Source organism: Macadamia integrifolia, chromosome 4 (genome assembly GCF_013358625.1).
Source record: "Macadamia integrifolia cultivar HAES 741 chromosome 4, SCU_Mint_v3, whole genome shotgun sequence".
Classification (NCBI taxonomy): Eukaryota; Viridiplantae; Streptophyta; class Magnoliopsida; order Proteales; family Proteaceae; genus Macadamia; species Macadamia integrifolia.
The window spans coordinates 35,148,315-35,167,490 of record NC_056560.1 but is presented as its reverse complement, the minus strand read 5'-3'; the positions used below and the strand labels follow the sequence as shown (position 1 = coordinate 35,167,490).

The 19,176-nt window shown below is 37.1% G+C and overlaps 1 protein-coding gene across 13 annotated transcripts; it reads left to right on the top strand.

Annotated features, from left to right (window-relative positions):
• The first annotated feature begins 4,271 nt into the window (after nt 1-4,271).
• On the top strand, nt 4,272-18,493 carry LOC122075651 (nuclear poly(A) polymerase 4-like). Of its 13 annotated transcripts, none has more exons than XM_042640766.1 (13): nt 4,273-5,004; nt 5,097-5,174; nt 9,812-9,919; nt 11,975-12,037; nt 12,135-12,296; nt 14,709-14,822; nt 14,915-14,977; nt 15,065-15,394; nt 15,479-15,643; nt 15,780-16,721; nt 16,968-17,009; nt 17,145-17,215; nt 18,258-18,493. In XM_042640766.1, the coding sequence occupies exons 1-12, from the start codon at nt 4,876-4,878 to the stop codon at nt 17,184-17,186; spliced, it is 2,238 nt and encodes a 745-aa protein (XP_042496700.1). In that variant the 5' UTR covers nt 4,273-4,875; the 3' UTR covers nt 17,187-17,215; nt 18,258-18,493. The 13 variants fall into 13 exon arrangements, with proteins under 13 accessions (XP_042496692.1, XP_042496691.1, XP_042496694.1 ...); XM_042640763.1 differs by having other exon boundaries at nt 16,968-17,044; XM_042640765.1 differs by lacking the exon at nt 18,258-18,493 and adding an exon at nt 17,286-17,691.
• Nucleotides 18,494-19,176: the final 683 nt, after the last annotated feature.

The window sequence follows — 19,176 nt, the reverse complement described above, 5'->3', positions numbered from 1 at the left end:
TTTCTTTAAAATATATTCAAAGATTATATTTTTCTTAATTTTTATTTTGACACTACAAAGTTGTGCACATTGCTGCAAATAAGGGAAAAAAACATTGAATTAGAAAATGGTGAAGTCTACTTGTTATTAAAATGTCTTCCCTATTGAACCTACCACGTGTACACTCATTTTGTGCAAACTTGGTGCATTATGATTGAATGGTATAGTTATAGAAAAAAATTATAAGAAAACATAAACTAACCCACATTAATATATGATATAGTATTACACATAGTCTACCAAAAAAAAAACACATAACATCCAACATATGGTACATGAACACCTAGATGACACCTTGCCCTTCCTTATGGTATTTAGTTTAGCCACCCATCAAAATTGATAAGTTCCACACATATGTAATGTTCCTGAGACATGTTGCCCATTGCAAAATTGACAATTTTCACACAATGTGGTAGGTTACCAATATCATATTGACCTTTTTAAAATATTCAAAATCTTAACAAACCTCGTCATAAAATAATAATAGAAAAAATCATAACAAAACCAAAACTCATCTATGAGATTTCTTTTTAGGTAAATCATGTATGAGATTTACTAGTTCTAAAAGTAATAAAGGTGGGAAATCACAAAGCGATGCAAGAGGGGGGGTTAGTATCTAGGTTTTTTTTTTAGTGAAAGAAATTGCCACATGACAATTTTACTAGTAAAATATTATCTGGGTTGTGTTGTAATAAATCCTACCCATCTCATTGGTAAAATGCAATAACAATAACAAACTCAGCTTTATCCTAATTTAATGAGGTCGGCTATTTGGATTCATATACAACAAAATAGAAAAAATCCAAACATAAAAGGAAAAAGGAATAGATGGAAATATGAGAGATGTGAAAGAAATATGAGAATAAGATGAAAGAGGCACAACACAATAAGTTATGAAAATCTCAGCTAAATGCGGTCAGCTACTTGGATAATTGCCCTCCATTATGCTTTATCCGAGGTCATACTTAGGACTAGGCCGAGACTGTGGATGTCATTCCTTACCACTTCTTTTATGGTAATTTTAGTCTTGTCCCTAACTCTTTTGACTCATTCAATTTGGATCATATCACCCTTCCTTACTTGGGTGTTTTTAGACCTCCTTTGAACATAACCATACTACCTCAAACAGCTTTTGCGAAACTTGTCGTTGATCAAGGCAACTTCCAAAATAACTCTAGTTTGTTCATTTCTGGTTTTCCTGCACATCTATCTTAACATCTTCATTTCAGCTATACATAGTTTCTCTATATGATTTTTCTTAATTGCCTAACATTCTGCACCATACATCATAATTGGATACACAATAGTCTTATAGAATTTTCTGTTGAGTTTTAAAAGGATGCGCCGGTCACATAACACTCCGGACACAACTCTCCACTTCATCCATCCCACTTTAATTCTCTGTAAAATATCATCTTCTATGTCATCTTCATTATTTATGGTTGTCCCCAAATATTTAAATTAGTCGCTTTGTGGGATCTCTCTTCTCAATTTTCACATTTTCATTATCCATCATATTGCATTTAAGTTATACATCATATACTTTGTTTTTGAAATATTAATCTTAAAACTTTTTGTTTTCAGAGCTGATCTCCATGACTCCTACTTATGATTTTTTTTTTTTTGTTAACCAAGGTGTCCGGGACAGCTTGTGTGCACCTCGACTAATCCTACTTATGATTAATTTATGATTTAGTCTCATTCATTAAACCTATGTCATTTGCAAAGAGCATACACCAAGGGACCTCGTCTTAAATGTTTTTGGTTAACTCATTCATGATATGCACAAATAAATAGGAGCTTATGGCTGATATTTAACGTAACCTAACTGTAACTAGGAATTCCTTGCCTTGAGTTCCTACATATCTCACACAGGTCACCATGCCCTCATACATGTTCTTAATTATATCGACATATGTACTCGTCATCTCCCTCTTCTTTAGGACATGTCGAATTAATCTTTAGGGGCTCTGTCATAAGCTTTTTATAGATCAATAAAGATTAACTGGAGATCTTTGTTGTGGGCTCTATAAATTTCCATGAGCCTCCTCAATAGATAGATAGCCTTTGTCATAGATCTACTTGAGTTGGTTGAATATTCACCTGAAATGAGCATTGCTAGAGAGAGAGAGAGAGAGAGAGAGAGAGAGAGAATGAATATTGCATTGAAAACCTATTCCACCACTAAAAAAAAAAAAAGCGATAAGGGATGGCTTGCTTTCGATTGGTAACATTTTGGCTCGATTTGGATTCAATAGTTATTTATTTGATATCGGGCTCGGTCCAGCTTACCATATATGTGTATTGAAAAAACATGTTATTTTTTCTCTTTCTAGTTTTAAGTTGCTATTGGTTTTTTATCAGTTTCATTTCGATTTTCAGTTTATGCGCAATCTTTGGTTAGTTCGATGAGATCGAGTTTTAACCAATTCTATAATATTCCAAATTTTAGCCAGCTTGATAGGAAGTGGTTTGGCTCGGATTTATTTAATCAATTTGACCGAATTGGTTTAGGATTTGACACCACAAATCGTTCTTTTTGTTTTCCTTGGGTCGTTATAATTAAAGTAGATGTATTTAGTTGAACAACATGAGAATGGAAAATGTTTCATGATTGTAGTTGTAGGTGATTATTTTTTCTCTCAAATAATTATTTTCTATTAGGGCAAGAGATGGCTGCCCAATTGTGTTGTCCCCTGTATCAAAGTAGGGTGCTAATGAGAGCACATGCAAGGGTATCTATGCGGATGAAAGTTTTGATTCTATGGGGAGTGGCATGGTAAATTTATGTATTTGCGCATTTGTGTGCAAAAACCATGCGACTAGGTAATGCTTTTTTTTCCTCATTATTAATTTTTCTCCATTGCTTTGACCACGTGGGCTCATATAGTTGTACCATTCTCCAACACTGGCATCAATGTGTTATGGTATGCATATTCATTGTATTTAAAAAATGGGATAAAATCAACCAGATTGTTCAATTTGGATTGAAATAAGCCGAGTCCCATCATGATTCCAATTTCGGCCAATCAGGTTCAGTTGATCCCTAATTAGTGGTGTCAATTATGGGTCCAACATGTTTTATGGTCCGACTTGGACCAATCCGATTAATAAATGTGTTGGGCTTGAGCCAGACACATTTATAAATAGACAGTACACGGTGCAAGGTGTAAGATCGACGAGGTTCATAATCGGCTCGACACATTCACAAGCTCGACTTAAGCCGACATACTAACCCGACCGTTTATATGGTATACTTTTGAATTTTTTTCTTAAAATAGGTATATATTAATATTTTTCATCAATTATTGAATTTAATTAAGTGTAAAGTTATTTTTTTAAATTATTAATGATTTAGTAAATACATTAATTATTTTTTAAGTTTAAGATAATTAAAACCAGTTTAAGGTTTTAATAGTGTATTAACCCGTTAAAAATTCGATTATAGTTCCATTAGCAGGGTTCATAAAAACTCGATTGAAGTTTGAAACCCGTCCAAACCCGACCTAACCCAATTAATTTATTCACTAGTCAGTTTATAATGTAAGTGACCGATTGGGGCACCCTTATCCCTAATGGATCTGATCGATTTCTAACCGATCCAGATTTCGAATCCGGGTTTCCGAACCCCGATCCTCCCACATTGGGTTTGTGAGGAACCGTATTCCCAGGAATAATAAATTAAAGGAACATTATCACAACATATCCATTAATCAATCATCTTCACATGATAAAACCAGCGGAAAATCAATTATTTTTTTTTTTTTTGAAAAAAATGCTTGGTACATAGTTTTCTCTCTATAGTCTATAGTCTATGGTCTATACCGTCCAGAAGTTTCCTCTTCGTGGATGGTTGTTGCCGTTTATCTAATTTTTAATTGCCGCCTCCTTTGAATTTTCGTCTCATGTCCTCATTATGTACCAGCAAAGGGAATCTTTCCATTAGACAGAGATCCAAGTATCCATTATCTGCGCGTGGATAACCACGTACGGTTATGATCCTTTTTGGAGTGGGACCCGATTATGAAATCGTATCTAGACCGTGAGTATTACTTACTATGGTCTTTCTATTGGGCCTCGGGTGGGTCCCTTTAGTGTAATTACCCTTTCAAACTTTGTAGACTCGAAGTAGGACTCGTATGACTTTTTTAACTTTTTGACTTGTGAAAGCCCAAACCCACTCGTTTTACAAGTCGGATCCACTTGAGATAAACGTGTCTACACCGCTTTGTTTTAACTGCACCCACCCTTGTCTCTCTCTCTCTAAAGTCTCTGCAAGAACACACCCAGTGAGAATCCCGGAAAACGCTTTTGCTTCGCTAGCGGGTTTTAGGTTTTCTTTTTTCTCTGATTCGTTAATCTTATATTAGGGTTTCGTATAGATCTATCGATTTATTCGTTTCTGTCTCTTTTGTTAACCACTTCCCTTCTCTCCGATCTTCTTTATTTCTGAAAAAAAATCTGCTTCTCGCTTTTTATTGTGATTTTGGGTTTATTTTGTTTGTCGCTTGACTGTTCTTGCTGGTTTTGGAGTTTCGATCTTTTTTTGGTTCATTGACTTCTGTCGTGAAGGCTTTTATTGATGGTTCTAGGGTTTTGTTTGGAGATTGGTGTTCCAGCCCTTTCGATCCGATTCCATCACCATCTTTTATGTGAAACTGATTGCTTGGTCTTGAGAGCCGATCCCTCTCTCCCATTGCTGATACCTTGAGCATTTTTCTTTCCCTTTCTTTCTTTCTTTTTTATTTTTATTTTTCTTGTTTAGATTAAATCTATTATTCGCACTCCCCCTTTCTAGGTCCCTTCCCTCTGGGGTTTCGTTTCTTTGACTTTGAGATGGCCGATTCCGGGGCGCCGACTGGCTCCCCGCCTACACAAGCAGTGCAGCAGTATGGGGTGACAAAACCTATATCTGTTGCTGGACCTACCGAGGCCGATATTCAGAGAAGCTTGGAAATGGAGAAGGTATCTGTCAGGTCCTTCACAGCAGTTGCTTACTTGGATTTTGTTGGTGGTCTATGTTCACCTGTTCTGATTTCTGTTTGATTGTTTGCAAGTTCTTGTTTGATGCGGGGCTTTATGAGAGCAACGAAGAAGCTGCACTGAGAGAAGAGGTTCTTGGTCAAATCGATCAGGTACATGATACATTTATATGGGTTTGATTTATATCATTACCTTTAGGGAGATTTATTATTATTCAGTGATTCAGATCTCCCCCCCACCCCCCCACCCCCCCCAAAAAAAATGTTCAGAAGGTGCACAGAGCTGATAAAAAATTTAAAAAAGGCCTATTGTATAAGTATCATTCCGTAAAAAATAGACGTGCAAAACATAGAATATTGCATTGTCTGCAAGAGATTGAAATGGGAATCCAAATTGACCAAATTCTTATCGTGCTTATTATGAATTCTGATGTGTGAGATAAAGATCTCTAATGTTCAGTTTCATAGTGCTGTGGTGAGAAAACTACAAAGGAGCAGTGTAATTCCTGCTGCTGCCATGAACCCTGTTTAGTGGATGGCTCTGGTCAAACCTTCTAGTTAGGGTTTCTGTATCAATTAAATACTTTTTCCCATATCTTTTTATGTCCTTTGTCATGGTTCTTTTTTGTCTTTTAAGTGATTCTTCCGAGAAACCAGCAGCTGAGTGCTCTAATCCCGGCTTTATATTTTAAATAGTTGTCAATTAGTGTTTGTGGTGCAGTAACTACGTCCATCTTTTGGAGTGAAAGCTAAAATTTGAATCTAATCTTTGAATCCAAGGAACAATTTTGCTGGTGAAGCAGAAAAATGTTCTCAGAAGGTCTTCAAGGACCATGTCTGTTCTTAAAAGTTGCATTGTCATCACACTTGCATCATTTCTACCATCAGCTGCCATGTATATGCCAAGACAGTGCTGATTGCACAGCAGAAAATATGCTGATGGAGAAATAGTAGTTGTTGCCTCAAAATATTAAATGCAGTCGATTACTATTATGAAGTTAATGACCTAAGCATGACATACAACACTTGATAGTGATATTTGGGATCAGTTTCTTGAGTCTGGTTCTGTGTCTCCTCCCAATCTATTGGATCATATCTTTGGGACGACCTATAATAAATCTGAAGCCATGGATTTTCATGATATTTGTAAAGGCCTAGGGTTTAATGCCAGCTGCCAACTTGATGTTAAACTCCTTTGCTCAGGCTTTCAACTGGTGTTAAACTCCTTTGCTCAAGCTTCAAGAACAAGAACTCTTTGGTTGATCGATTCTGATTTTGAATGCTTTAACAGGTCTGAACTTTTCATAACAGTAAATAGAAGATAGAAAGGAAATAAAGTGATTAAAGTAAAGAAAAAACAAGGGAAGTGGGAGAGGAGGTAATGCAGGAGTAGATTACAAGTAACTAACTCCGCAGTTTATAACCCCAAACAATACAAATAGGAGTAAGAAACAAATAAATAATACCATCAAATAAAGCCCCAAGGATGCAATACCCATATAGGAGCAAAATCAGCTCAAAACCTAACCTGATAGGAGAGAGAAAGACCTGTTATAGAGCTGGAGAGAAAGAGGTGCGGCCAGGGCTGTAGGAGTCCGATTGAGTTGCACTCCTGGGCGTAGATAGTTACTAGGGATGGTTAAAAAACTCCCAAAGTTGAGAGGATTTTGACGGTTGGTTGTGAAGTTACAAACTTTCTTGATTTTCTAACCTAGGAGAGAAAACTGAGAAGAAATTTCAAGAACAACAGCTGAATGCTTCCAACAGTGACTAGGTAAGGATTGTGGGACCCTTATGAGGCCTGAAATACCCTGATTGAAGACCTGGCTGAACAGAGTACAGAAGAGAGAGAGAGGAGATCGATCTCTCTCCTATTCCCACTAGGATTGCTGATTGGTTTTGATTTCTGGAGACTTTTATCAAAATCTGAACCATACCTCTTGAATGTTACAGCAAATAAAATAAAAAGGAAGAATAAAACAGATGGGGGATTGAGAAGGGTGAAAGAGAATAAAGGAAGTGACTATCTCAGCCTGGATTTCTCACCCACAGCTATCTCAGCTGCTCTAAGCATTTAGTTACAAACTTTCTTTCATAAATGCAAACTTTCTTTCATTCAAATCTGTCCAATAATAGTACATATGCCTCTCTATTTATAGAGGGGAAGTTTACAATCATACTAATACTAGGAGCTAGTTTCCCAATAGGACTACATACTCCTACTACACCTAGGAGCTAGTTTCTCAATAGGACTAGACATTCCTACTACAACTAGGAATTCAAAATAGGACTAGGACTTGACTTTATGAGTCCAACATGGAGTAGGACTAACTAATTAATAGTCCATATAGGACTTTACAACCAACTAATGGCCTAATGGGCCTTTATTGAATTAAATAGCAACTAATTAAATTAATGAATAAAATCCCGTTTTTCTACCTTCTATCCATATTTTAGGCCTATTAAAGTAGCAAATTTCAAAAAAAACCTATAGGATCAAAGGCCCAACACATACATAACACAACCCAAAGCTTATTTGCAATAAAATAAGCCCAAGTGACTTATCTACATCAGGAGGTAGCTATCTCGGCCCGGGCTTCTCACCCACAGCTATCCCGGCTGCTCTAAGCAATTGATTGCAAATCTTTTTTATTCAAATCTAAGAAATATCAGTGCATAGGCTCCTCTATTTAAAGAGGATAGAATTGCAATCATACCTTGATTAGTCCTTGTTTCCGAATAGGACTAGACACTCCTATTACAACTAGGACTTCAAATAGACCTAGGACTAGACTTCTAATTCCAACATGGATTAGGACTGACTAACTAATAATCCATATAGGACATTACATTTGATGGGCCCCATAGGCTTTTATTGAATTAAAACAACTTAAATAAAAGCACTGAATATAAATCCTGTTTTCCTACCTTCTACTCATATTTTAGGCCCATTAAAGTGGCTCATTTCAAAGAAAACCCATGGGATCAAAGGCCCAACCCATATATAACACAATCCAAAGCTTATTTGCAATAAAATAAGCCCAAGTGATTTATTTACATCAAAGATGATGTTGAACTTGTGATATTTCTTCCATTTCTTTGCTATTCTTGAAGTATCCAAGATGGTGTGAGCCCCATCTCTCTTCCTCAACTCTTACCTCTCATGCTACCACCCTCTTTCTTTCCCCGATTCCTTTTCTAGAAGTCCTAATTCCCCACTTTTTTCTTAAATTATAGCCTCAAACACAATGGGGATTCATCAGTTAACAACAAGGAAGCAGCGGGACAGAAAAGGAAGACTTGTATTAGATTTCCCAAACCTGTGCTGCATCACTACCCTTCATACCCTCATGTTTGCTTTCTAGCTACAACTTTAAGCCATGCAAGGTAACTTTTGAAAGCTTGAAGTGAATCTCGAAGAAAATCAGTAACAATGCAAGGAATTTAAGAGGCAATTACTGATCGCATCCTATCATGTGGAAACTTCCTTCGACAAATTGATTTTATTCATTGGGCAATGCATCAACTATCTAGAAGACGAGTTGATCGAGGAAGCTACACATGTTGGTCTCATAACTTTCTGCAGTGTAGCTGACATGAGGATGTTGAGATCGATGAGTGGTAAAACTACGAAGGATAAAATTAGAGTTGATTTGGTAGTAGCTCCCATACATGACCATGTACTACAACAGAGGCCTTTGGATGTTCCAGTATGGAGGAGTGATTTGAATCAGCTTGAAGGATCTAGAAGCGTGGGGGGATAGACTTAAAATGACTGTGGGATAAGTGGTGAGGAAAGAGATGCATAGCTTAGGCCTTGTAACATGTGTTGTTTTGAATAGAGCTGATTGGAGGATAAGGGTCCATTTAGCCGACCTCTTTTAGTTGGGATAACGTTGAGTTCAGTTCAGTTGAGTTGAGTTGAATGAATGAAAATTGATTATTTATGGTTGTTGCCTTAAGGTTGCCAATGTTTGGCTGAATTCCTATTTTTCTCTCCTGCCCTATGTTTAGTTATTCGCTCTTCACTCATTCTTCTTCTTCGACATCTTCAATATATTCTCTCTTACATTTTATCTCCCAGGAGACGCATTTACTGCCATTCTTTACTTTCCTCAAATCTCCTTTTAGTTATTATCTTAATTTCCTAAATTTTCTCTCTTGAACACCCATCGGCAGCCTTCTGTCCCCTCCACCTTCCCTTTGATATGTCAGATTTAAGCTAATGTATCTTAGATCTGTAATTTTAAATTTAAAAAACCTGATGCTGATCTGCATCTATTTTGGTCATTGAATTCATATCTAAACTGTCCAATATTAACTATTAAATTAGGATCAGACCTGTCATCTCATATCTTACTCGATTTCTCTTTTAACTGTCCCTATTTTCTTCTTTGTGAGCCAATTTCCTGTAGGATGGTTTGGTTGGCCTGCATTAACATGAGAAGAATTTATGGTTATGTTGTGAAAACATAGAATTCCTGTTCTGACTGAACTGAAGCTGAACTGGTATAATTTCTTATAGATTCCGAATCCTTTTTATAGCAGGGTTGACTCTTGTAGAGCTAATCTAACTGTTATGAAAAGCCTGTTTTCTTAATTTATTTCATGTCAAACTTATATGAAGTGGCTGAAGCATGTATATGATTGCCTCGGGCAAAGGCCATCAATTGCCATGAAATGATGCCCCTGTTTATGTATGGGACTTGTTTTCGTTTTGCTTATTCGAATGGTTTATTGTTTTTGGTAATTGTTTTTAATGTTCCCTTTTCCCCCTCTCTTCTTTCTAGATTGTGAAAGGTTGGGTGAAGCAGCTAACACGACAGAAAGGGTATACTGATCAAATGGTGGATGATGCTAATGCTGTAATATTTACTTTTGGGTCATATCGGCTTGGGGTAAGTTTGAGACGTTGATACTTTTGTTTCATAAATGCTTATACTAAATCTTGCTTGGTTTTAAAGTTAAAAAAAACTGGGCGTCATGTAAATCTTAGCTTTATAAGTAGCAGATTTTATTTTTTTATTTTTTTTTAAAGATGGTTTGCTTTATGTTGTTGGGATTTTATGTTATATTTAATGTAGATTTTGTTAGGATCTTAAATGTTTTTATACTCGTTTGTGAAGCTTTTATTTCTAAGAAAGTTAAGGATAATGTTGTACCGGTTGACTAGTGTTGAGAGAGTCATATTAGCCTTGAGGAGATGTACCTTGGTGGTTGTTGGTTGTTAGTTGAATCTAAAGGGAAAAGTGCCATATGCTGTGGCAGGAGCTTGTAGAGTCTTTTATGTTATCCTCCTTTGCATGTTGTGAGATGAGCTTGTAGACTCTTATATATTATCCTTCTTTGAATTTCTGGTTGACTGATAACTTTCTACTGTTAGAGCTGTTCTATCTCATTCTGTTATTGAATTCTGATATTTAATTTCTGTTTCCTGAATTTGGTCTCTTTGATTTTTTTTAATTGTTTCGCTAACTACTTATAGTCAGCTCCATTTAGTTGGGATAAGGCTGAGTTATTATTGTTGTTGTTTCATTAACTAGTTATGTCAATTATTTTTCAAGGCATTATGCTTATTTACATGAGAAAACTGGATTGTGATTGCGGGTAAACTTAAATATTGATGATAGTTGTCAAGACGTTGCCTAGACGCCTTAGTTGCCTAGGTGGTGTCGCCTTGTGTGTCTGGACCCTCTCCAATGCCTTGCGTCGCTTAGAAGCCATGACAACTATGCTGATCTGGATGTTGTTGAGTTCTGAAAGCATTACTTATCTGAGTTCTGAATTTTGAGTTCATTGGACTTCATCATAGTCCTGAAACCAATACTGTTTGCATCTCTGAGTTATTCGAACATTTGAGAGTGGTTGCTGCTAGATTTATACAATTGCTTGTGCCTTTACCTGTGGGTTTGTTTATCTGGATGGTTTCACTTAGGGCCCGTTTGATAACTTTTCTGCCGTTTCTGCCGTTTCTGTTTCAAGAAACGGCAGAAACATAAATTTCCGTTTCTAAAAACAGAAACGGAATTGAAGGTGTTTGATAAGTCATGTTTTTAGAAGTCGATAGTAACCAATGAAAGAATAGCCACAAGTCGTTTCCAGAAACGGCGAAACAAGTTCAACTTGTTTCGCCTAGGTTGTTTCTTGAACCATAAATAAGTAAAAATTTCTATTTCTATTTCTGAAAATAGGTGAAACGAAACAGTTTTATCAAACGCTTTTTACTCCGTTTCTGCTGTTTTTGGAAACAGAAACGGCAGAAACGCGTTTCTTGAAATGTTATCAAACGGGCCCTTAGCTTGTTTATAAATATATCAGTCTCACTTTTTTTGAAAGGGTAATTTAAGCTTTCTATGATGTCGCTGAAATCATGATGTCACCAAAATCGTGCCATAAAAAAACAAGTGTTTTGACATTTGGTGTGAAAAACTTTGCTTAAGTGTGCTAAGACAGTATCCTAACTCAATTTTGACTTCTGAAAGTACAATATAGACAGCTCAGAATTGGCAATAAATTTGAGTGGCACCAATTTTGTTTGAATCTCACATCTAAATGGATGTATTTGTCCTAGAGTATGAAAAGATTCCCTTGCTAATGCAAAACAAGGAGTAAATAGTGCCAGCTAGGTTGATCCTTAATTATTTGACTTTCAAATTGCAGTTCCCCTTATCGTATGGACTTGCTGTGCTGTTCAATTTTTAATATCCTTTCATGCCTTAAAACACATTTTCACGTTGTCTTGCATTTGGTTGCGGAATTTTGTACGGCTATATTACTTCATGACAAGACAGATCACAAGTTCTGCACATCTTTTCTTATGATAAGCATACTTCAGCTGCTTGGAAAGAGGTTTCTGTGAGTTATTTGGTGTCAAATGCGCTTTCATAAATATTTTGGTTCCTATCAATGATATCTTTTGGTAACTTACTCTGTCTCACTAATTGTGCTGGCAGGTACATGGTCCTGCGGCTGACATAGATACTTTGTGTGTTGGGCCTTCCTATGTGAATCGGGAGGTGAATCATAGATCTATTGTTAACTCCTATTGGTTTTTATGAACCCTGGCAATTTTTGGGTTTAAATTGGTTGCATTGCCTTTTCTTCTCCCCTCAGGAGGATTTCTTTAGTATTTTACATGATATCCTGGCTGACATAGAAGAAGTTGCGGAGCTTCAACCCGTTCCAGATGCTCATGTGCCTGTAATGAAATTCAAGTTCCGGGGAATATCTATTGATCTTCTTTATGCTAGTGTCTCTCTTTTGGTTGTTCCAGAAGTAAGTGAATGAGAATGTGTCTGTTTGTATTGGTTTTCTTATTTATTCTCTGTTTTTCTTTTTTCTTTTTCATTGTACGTCTTCAGTGATTTTATACCATGATGACCTTTATCTTTTGTCTAGTTTTCTATGTTTTCTTGCAACAGCCTCCCCTGCAAAGCAGGGAGTAAGGCTGCGTACATTTTCCCCTCCCAGACCCTGCAGTAGCGGGCGTTGCGCACTGGGTTGGGTAGTTTATTCCAATCCCCTTTTGTTGAGCTAATTTGGAATCAATTAGTCTGGTCTGGAGAATTGGTCTTTGCTCTGTAATTTGGTTCATGATGTATATATTTTTTTGCGGTTTGGTGCATCATCATGTTGATAATGATTTTAGCTCACCACTTCACCCCTTGTTCTCTGCTTTCACCACTTTTGACATTCAGCACAGCTTCTGTATGAATTATTTCTTATTTGTTGAATTCCTGTTTCTTTCTTTCTAACCAATGGAGAATTTCACTGAAGTGGTTTAGATTCATTCTTTTTTGTTCTAAAATTTCAACTTGGCTTTTTTTTTCTATAAACTATTTCCATGTTTATTTTTCACTTAGGATGAACTTTCCTTCCATTGCCTCCACTTTTGTTACTTCTCCTTCTTGAAGTTTTGCTCTTGTTGAGCTTTGGATTTTCTTTTATCAGCTATGATTGGTATAAGTTGTAGCAATTCACCCATTTTACCTTTTTGGACGCTAGATTTGAGGCATCCTTTTGGAAGGGTGTCGTGCAACTTATGGATGTTAAACCTCACATATAGTTTCAGTTCTGATATTGATACTCAAATCCTATTAGGTATTGAAGTGGAGGTTGCTGAATAAGTATGGCGATGCATTCTCCATGCTGCATATTCTTTATATGATATATTTTTTTCATGATTCATCAATTCATTGTCAGGCTCATGTTTGTTAGAAGCCACCATTTTTTTTGTTTGAGAGGGAAGTTATATACATTAAGATGAGATCCATACATAATTAACAGATCTCTGTCTCTCTTTTCTATTTCACATCTTTATGAAAGAAAATGTGTCGGAATTTCAATATCATTTTTCAAGTATTATATACTTGATGCTCATCCATTTTTGTTTGGTTAATGTCTTATTCATGTTCTTGGATGACATGCAGCTCATACCATGCCATTTCAAGGCTAACAATTAATGCGCTGGCTATCTTATATTTTGCTGCTTGTAGTCTGGCATGAGTATACATTAATATCAAGGAAGAAAAAGTCAATTTTGAGCTGTGCGAGAGAAACATCCCTTGCTACTTAAAGGGGAGGTGTCTTCATTTTTTCAGTAAAGCATATCTGCACCTTGCTAGCTATAGGAGAGTTTTCTTTTCATTCCCTTAATTAATTATTTCTTCTACCAGTTTAAGTTGCAATTTAAGTTATGGGAATTCTTGTGTTGTGTGGGACAGATGATAGGCATAGGGAAGAATTGTATGAGGAGTGGATAGATTAAATCCTTGGTTCAGAATTACACACCCCTGAACAGGATCACAAGTAACGTAAAACAGAACTTAGGTCAACTAACAAGGTCAAAGGCTAACAAGGTCAAAGGCAACCTTTGTGGATGGGTTCAAATTCTGTTTAGCAGCAGTAGACTGTTATTAGCATAGCGAAAGCCCAAAATATTGCAAGGTTTTAGTGGTGGGATTAAAGTCTACAGTCAATAATCAATTCTGGAAATTGAAATTGGACGTATTTGGGAGATTTATGATATCTCTGGATCAGAGGCTCTGATCACCTTCAAAACCAGGTCGAGGGGACCCTCTTGGGTATCCTATAATAGTTCCAAATATGAATGGAATCTGACTAGTTCCATTGAAGAAAAGTTTTTCATTCATAAAAATCATGGGGAGCTTTGGGCTACTACAAGATTTAACTGAATCTAACTAAAACTGCTAGACAATTGTATTTTTATTAGGAAACTGGAAACAAAAACACGAAAGGGAACTCTCCATCCAGGGGGGGGGTCCTAGAATATCTGAACTACTAACTAAAAGCTAAGAAAAAAACTCGTAAAACAATTCAATATCTAGCCTACAACTAGCCCATGATACGTAACAACTTAGTACAGGTTACTAAGGCCTGTTTGGCAGAACCTAATAAAGCCCTCTTAAGGCCTTTTTTCCTTTATGTTTCCTGCAGGAGTATGTTTTAAGCCCCCCTGCATCAAATTGTGTGCCTTATCTCTGGATAAGTCACTTTTAACTCTGATCTCATTTAAATTGTTCTCGTTGACTTTAGTGCACCGTGTGTACACTTCTTAAATGTTTGCTTGTTTGGTGTAACATGCAAGGGGTTGTTTTTATATAGTGTTTATATGTGCTTTAAACTTCTGATTTGGTATGTGTGCTTCAACAACTAACTCGTGTACAGAATTTGGATATCTCCCATGAATCTGTATTGTTCGATGTTGATGAACAAACTGTTCGAAGCCTAAATGGATGTCGGGTTGCAGACCAAATTCTTCGACTTGTTCCAAATGTTGAGGTGAACATTTTAAAATACTTGATGTTGAATTTTCGTTCAATTGTGGACAACTAATCCTAATCTGATCTAACTCCTGATGTGTCAATTTGTAGCATTTCCGTACGACACTTAGGTGTTTAAAGTTTTGGGCCAAAAGACGTGGTGTTTATTCTAATGTAAGATCAGCTTCTTCTGCTCTATTGGTCTAGCTTGTCATTATTAGCTCAACTAAAGTTAACATTTCTATTATACATCATAATCAGGTGACTGGATTTCTTGGTGGTGTGAATTGGGCTCTTTTAGTTGCTCGGGTATGCCAGCTTTATCCAAATGCAAATCCGAGTATGCTGGTTTCCCGGTTTTTCAGGGTTTATACTCAGTGGCGTTGGCCAAACCCTGTGATGCTTTGTTCAATTGAAGAGGAAGAACTTGGGTTCGCTGTTTGGGATCCTCGTAAAAACCCCCGTGATCGGACTCATGTAATGCCAATAATCACGCCTGCATATCCTTGCATGAACTCTAGCTACAACGTTTCGACAAGTACCCTCCGGGTTATGATGGACCAGTTCCAGTTTGGAAACAAGATCTGTGAGGTAAGTGTGTGGAAGTGTTTTGTTCCCATTTGGTTGTCAAATAGACTTTCAACCCTCTTACAATTCTGGTACTTTTATGTCCAGGAAATTGAACTGAATAAAGCTCAGTGGAGTGCCTTATTTGAGCCATATCTTTTCTTCGAGTCGTATAAAAACTATCTGCAGGTTGACATAGTTGCAGCTGATGCTGACGATTTGCGTTCTTGGAAGGGCTGGGTGGAGTCCCGGCTTAGGCAACTTACTCTGAAGGTACAATTGCTGCACTCCTTTCTGTGCTATATATAACAGACTTACAACTTGTCATTTGTAAGGGCAGGAAGGAAGGAAAAAGAAATGGAAGATGTAAATTCATTCGGATCTCTGTTTCCCCTGTTTCATTTTGCAGATAGAGCGAGACACATTTGGGATGTTGCAGTGCCATCCTTACCCAAATGAATATGTTGACACTTCAAAGCAGTGTGCACATTGTGCCTTTTATATGGGTTTGCAGAGGAAACAGGGGTTGAGAGTCCAGGAAGGCCAGCAGTTTGATATACGTGGGACAGTTGATGAGTTTAGGCATTCAGTGATCATGTACACGTTCTGGAAACCTGGGATGGAAATCTATGTTTCTCATGTTCGTAGAAAGCAGATCCCTTCATATGTGTTTCCTGATGGGTACAGACGACCTAGGCCAACAAGGAGTCCAGGACTACAAGCAGAGAAATCATCTCAAGAAGATGATGAGTGTAGGAATGGTTCTGCGGAGAGAAGACTCAAGAGGAAGAAGGATCCTGAAGTTGCCGATCTGAAGGAAAATTCAAAACTTCAGAAACGCATTTCTATCAGCCCTCCAAGACTAGAATCCTTTTCTCCTGTATCTAACTGCAGGTCTGGAGACATGTATCAAACCGATGGTAAAGTGGAGCATTCAGGATCTGGAAATGTGGACAATCATGCTGAGTCCGGGTTTTCAGGTTGCAAGTTGGGAAACAAGAAAAGTGCTGGGAATGATGTGCAGCCCAATAGTGCGCTGTTAAGTGAAACATTTCAGGATGGCATTGAGTACAAAGTAGGGGATCAGGCATCTGAGAGAGTGGAGAAAACAGAGGCTGAATCTGCTGGCGATGGAGCTAGTGGCATGCCAAATACCGTGGTCAGTACTTCTGAGGATGTGGAATCTGTATCTGTAGGAGGTTCTTGTGAGAATGCAGATAGCTCTGAATGGAGTGATAATGTGGGGCCATTGCAGGTTGGTGCATGTGAAGCAGATTCCGACACACTATTGGATAATGAATGCGTAAATGGGAGTGCAATTTTTCAAAATGGCTTGACAGAAGAGTTGGAGGTCTTTGTTTTTTTGTTTCTATTTCAGCCTTAAGTGCATACTTTTCATTTACTTATTGCTAATTTTTTTTGCTTCTATTTCACCTTTAAATGCATACTGTACATTTTCTCATTGCATAAAGTTCTTAGTTTCTTTGATCAACTTTGTAGTTCATTTCTTTCTTTGGAAGATTTCACATTGGATTTTATATTCTGACATACCAACTTTTTATTCTGTTCTTTTTTCCATCTTTTTTCTTTTCTGTAGCCAAATGTTGCACTTGGGATGGTCTTAAAAGCTCGAAGTGGAGTAAGTTCAGATTCTGTTCAGAAACCAGTGATAAGGCATGTGTTTACAAACCCTAAGTTTTCTCTTGGAAATGTTCGTACTGTGTTATCTTTATACTGTCCTGTTTGGTTGGCTGTCTGCTTATGTCCATGGCAGGTTGAGCTTGACATCGACGGCATGAGGCTTGATGGCTGCTGAAGACTGGACAGAAAGCCAGCACCTGTAGAGTAAGTATTGATTTGAAACGCTGGCTTTCGTTATGATTTTTCAGGTGTGGCCGTTTACTTTACCGTGCAGAGACTGGGAGCTGGTGGTGAAGCTGATTGAAGTGAAGAGCTTCTGTTCGAAAGCTTGCTAGTTTTGTGTATAGTTGTAGTTGTGCAGAGGCTGTTAACCCGAAGCACTCGAGAGATGGGTTGGGTAATTATTGTTTTGGGTCGAGTTTTCCTATCTGTTTCTCTCTATTGTTAAGTGAGTGTTGGCTGTGATAGTGTTACTGTTGTTTTCATGAACATAATAGTGGTCGTAGGTTGGGATCTGGATATGTTTTAATGATGGTGGTGGGGGTGCTAGGGGATGCGATCCAACAGTGAGGGTTTGACGGTGTTGTGATCCTTGTCTTGCTTGTTTTAGCCCTTTTTCTCAAACTTTGTAAGTTGAAGTTACCCTCTCAGGAAAAAAGAATAGATAAAACCTTTGTATCTCTCTCTCTCTCTCTCTCTCATATTTTTTTTCCAAGTGAGATGATATATTCTGACCATTGGATATCTTGAAAGCATTGTGAGACGTCAATTTTAGCTTCAAATGACACCATTGGCGATTAATGCATGAAGAACTTCCAACCCGGGATGTGATAGGAAAATGGATTGTTGTGGACGCATCTTGTGCATTCTGTGAGAATTACCATGAAACCATTTCTTCTCCTCTCCTGGGAGATCGCAAATCACAACTGGGCTGCAACAAGCTCTTTGGGATTACAGACTTCTACCCTATTTAGCTTCTCTTTTCAGGCTTTAATAATGTACGTTTTTTAAGAACTTGCAGCGGTCAAGGAATGACCTGATCTGATTCTTTTCTGTTTGCATTATTTTCTCCTACCGATGAAGTGAACAATCAAACCTTACCCAACAACCAAATTAACAAATTCCCTGTTCTAAACAAACCAATCATGATCTGTGCTATTAAAATCGAAAAAATATGACTGGATGGGCTGTTTGTTTTATTTTTGATGGTAGATGTCCTTACTTATAACTGATTACATAATGACAGGACACACATATGAGGGATGCGCGAGGGCGGTATTATCAGGACTCAAGGAAGCTGCTGAAAGGAAAGGGAAAGTATAGGAAGTTTGGAGTAACAATACTTTTTTGACAAAACTAACTTTTAACCTTTCCTCCACTCTTTGGCCACTAAGTGTGGCTCATGTTTTTTTTTACTGTATATAAACAATGGCAGCATTTAGATTTCTATTTTAAACCATCTCAAGATGTGGTTCTTTTGTTAGATAGATGAGCTTACGATTCCATGCATTTGAAGGAAAAGATGTATATAACTCATTGGGATGGATGTAACTAATATTTTCAGCTAATGTTATTTTTATTTCCATAAAATTTTTTATTTTTTTATTTTATTTTTATTTTTTATTGTCAAATAAACTTCTTTACCCTTTCATTAATTGTGTTAAGAAAAAAAACCCTCTCATCCAACGGTATACCCTTCTGTCTGTCCATAAATCTCGTTGTGGTCTTTCTTTGTAATTCTGGATTTTAAGAAAGGGATTTTTGGTCTATTTATTTAATATTGTTAAAATTTTAATATTAGATCTTCGTAATGATGATTGGTTCTGTCCTTTAACCAAGATAAATCTATTCATCGAATGGATTACGCTACTTAGAATCTGAAACAATGTTTCCAGATAAACATGGATCGGAAAGAGACCATACTGTCCTATCTGTAGTAGACAGAGGGGCTCCTACCAAGGGAAATGAATCAGGATCCCTTCGTTTTTTTTTTTATGATGGAAAGAGAATTTTATTTAATAGCAATAACATTTTACTTGAGAGTAGTGTTTATCCTACTACTCCTTGCTCTATTAGCTAGGATTTGATTATATACTTAGGGCCCGTTTGATAACATTTCAAGAAACGCGTTTCCGCCGTTTCTGTTTCCAGAAACAGCAGAAACA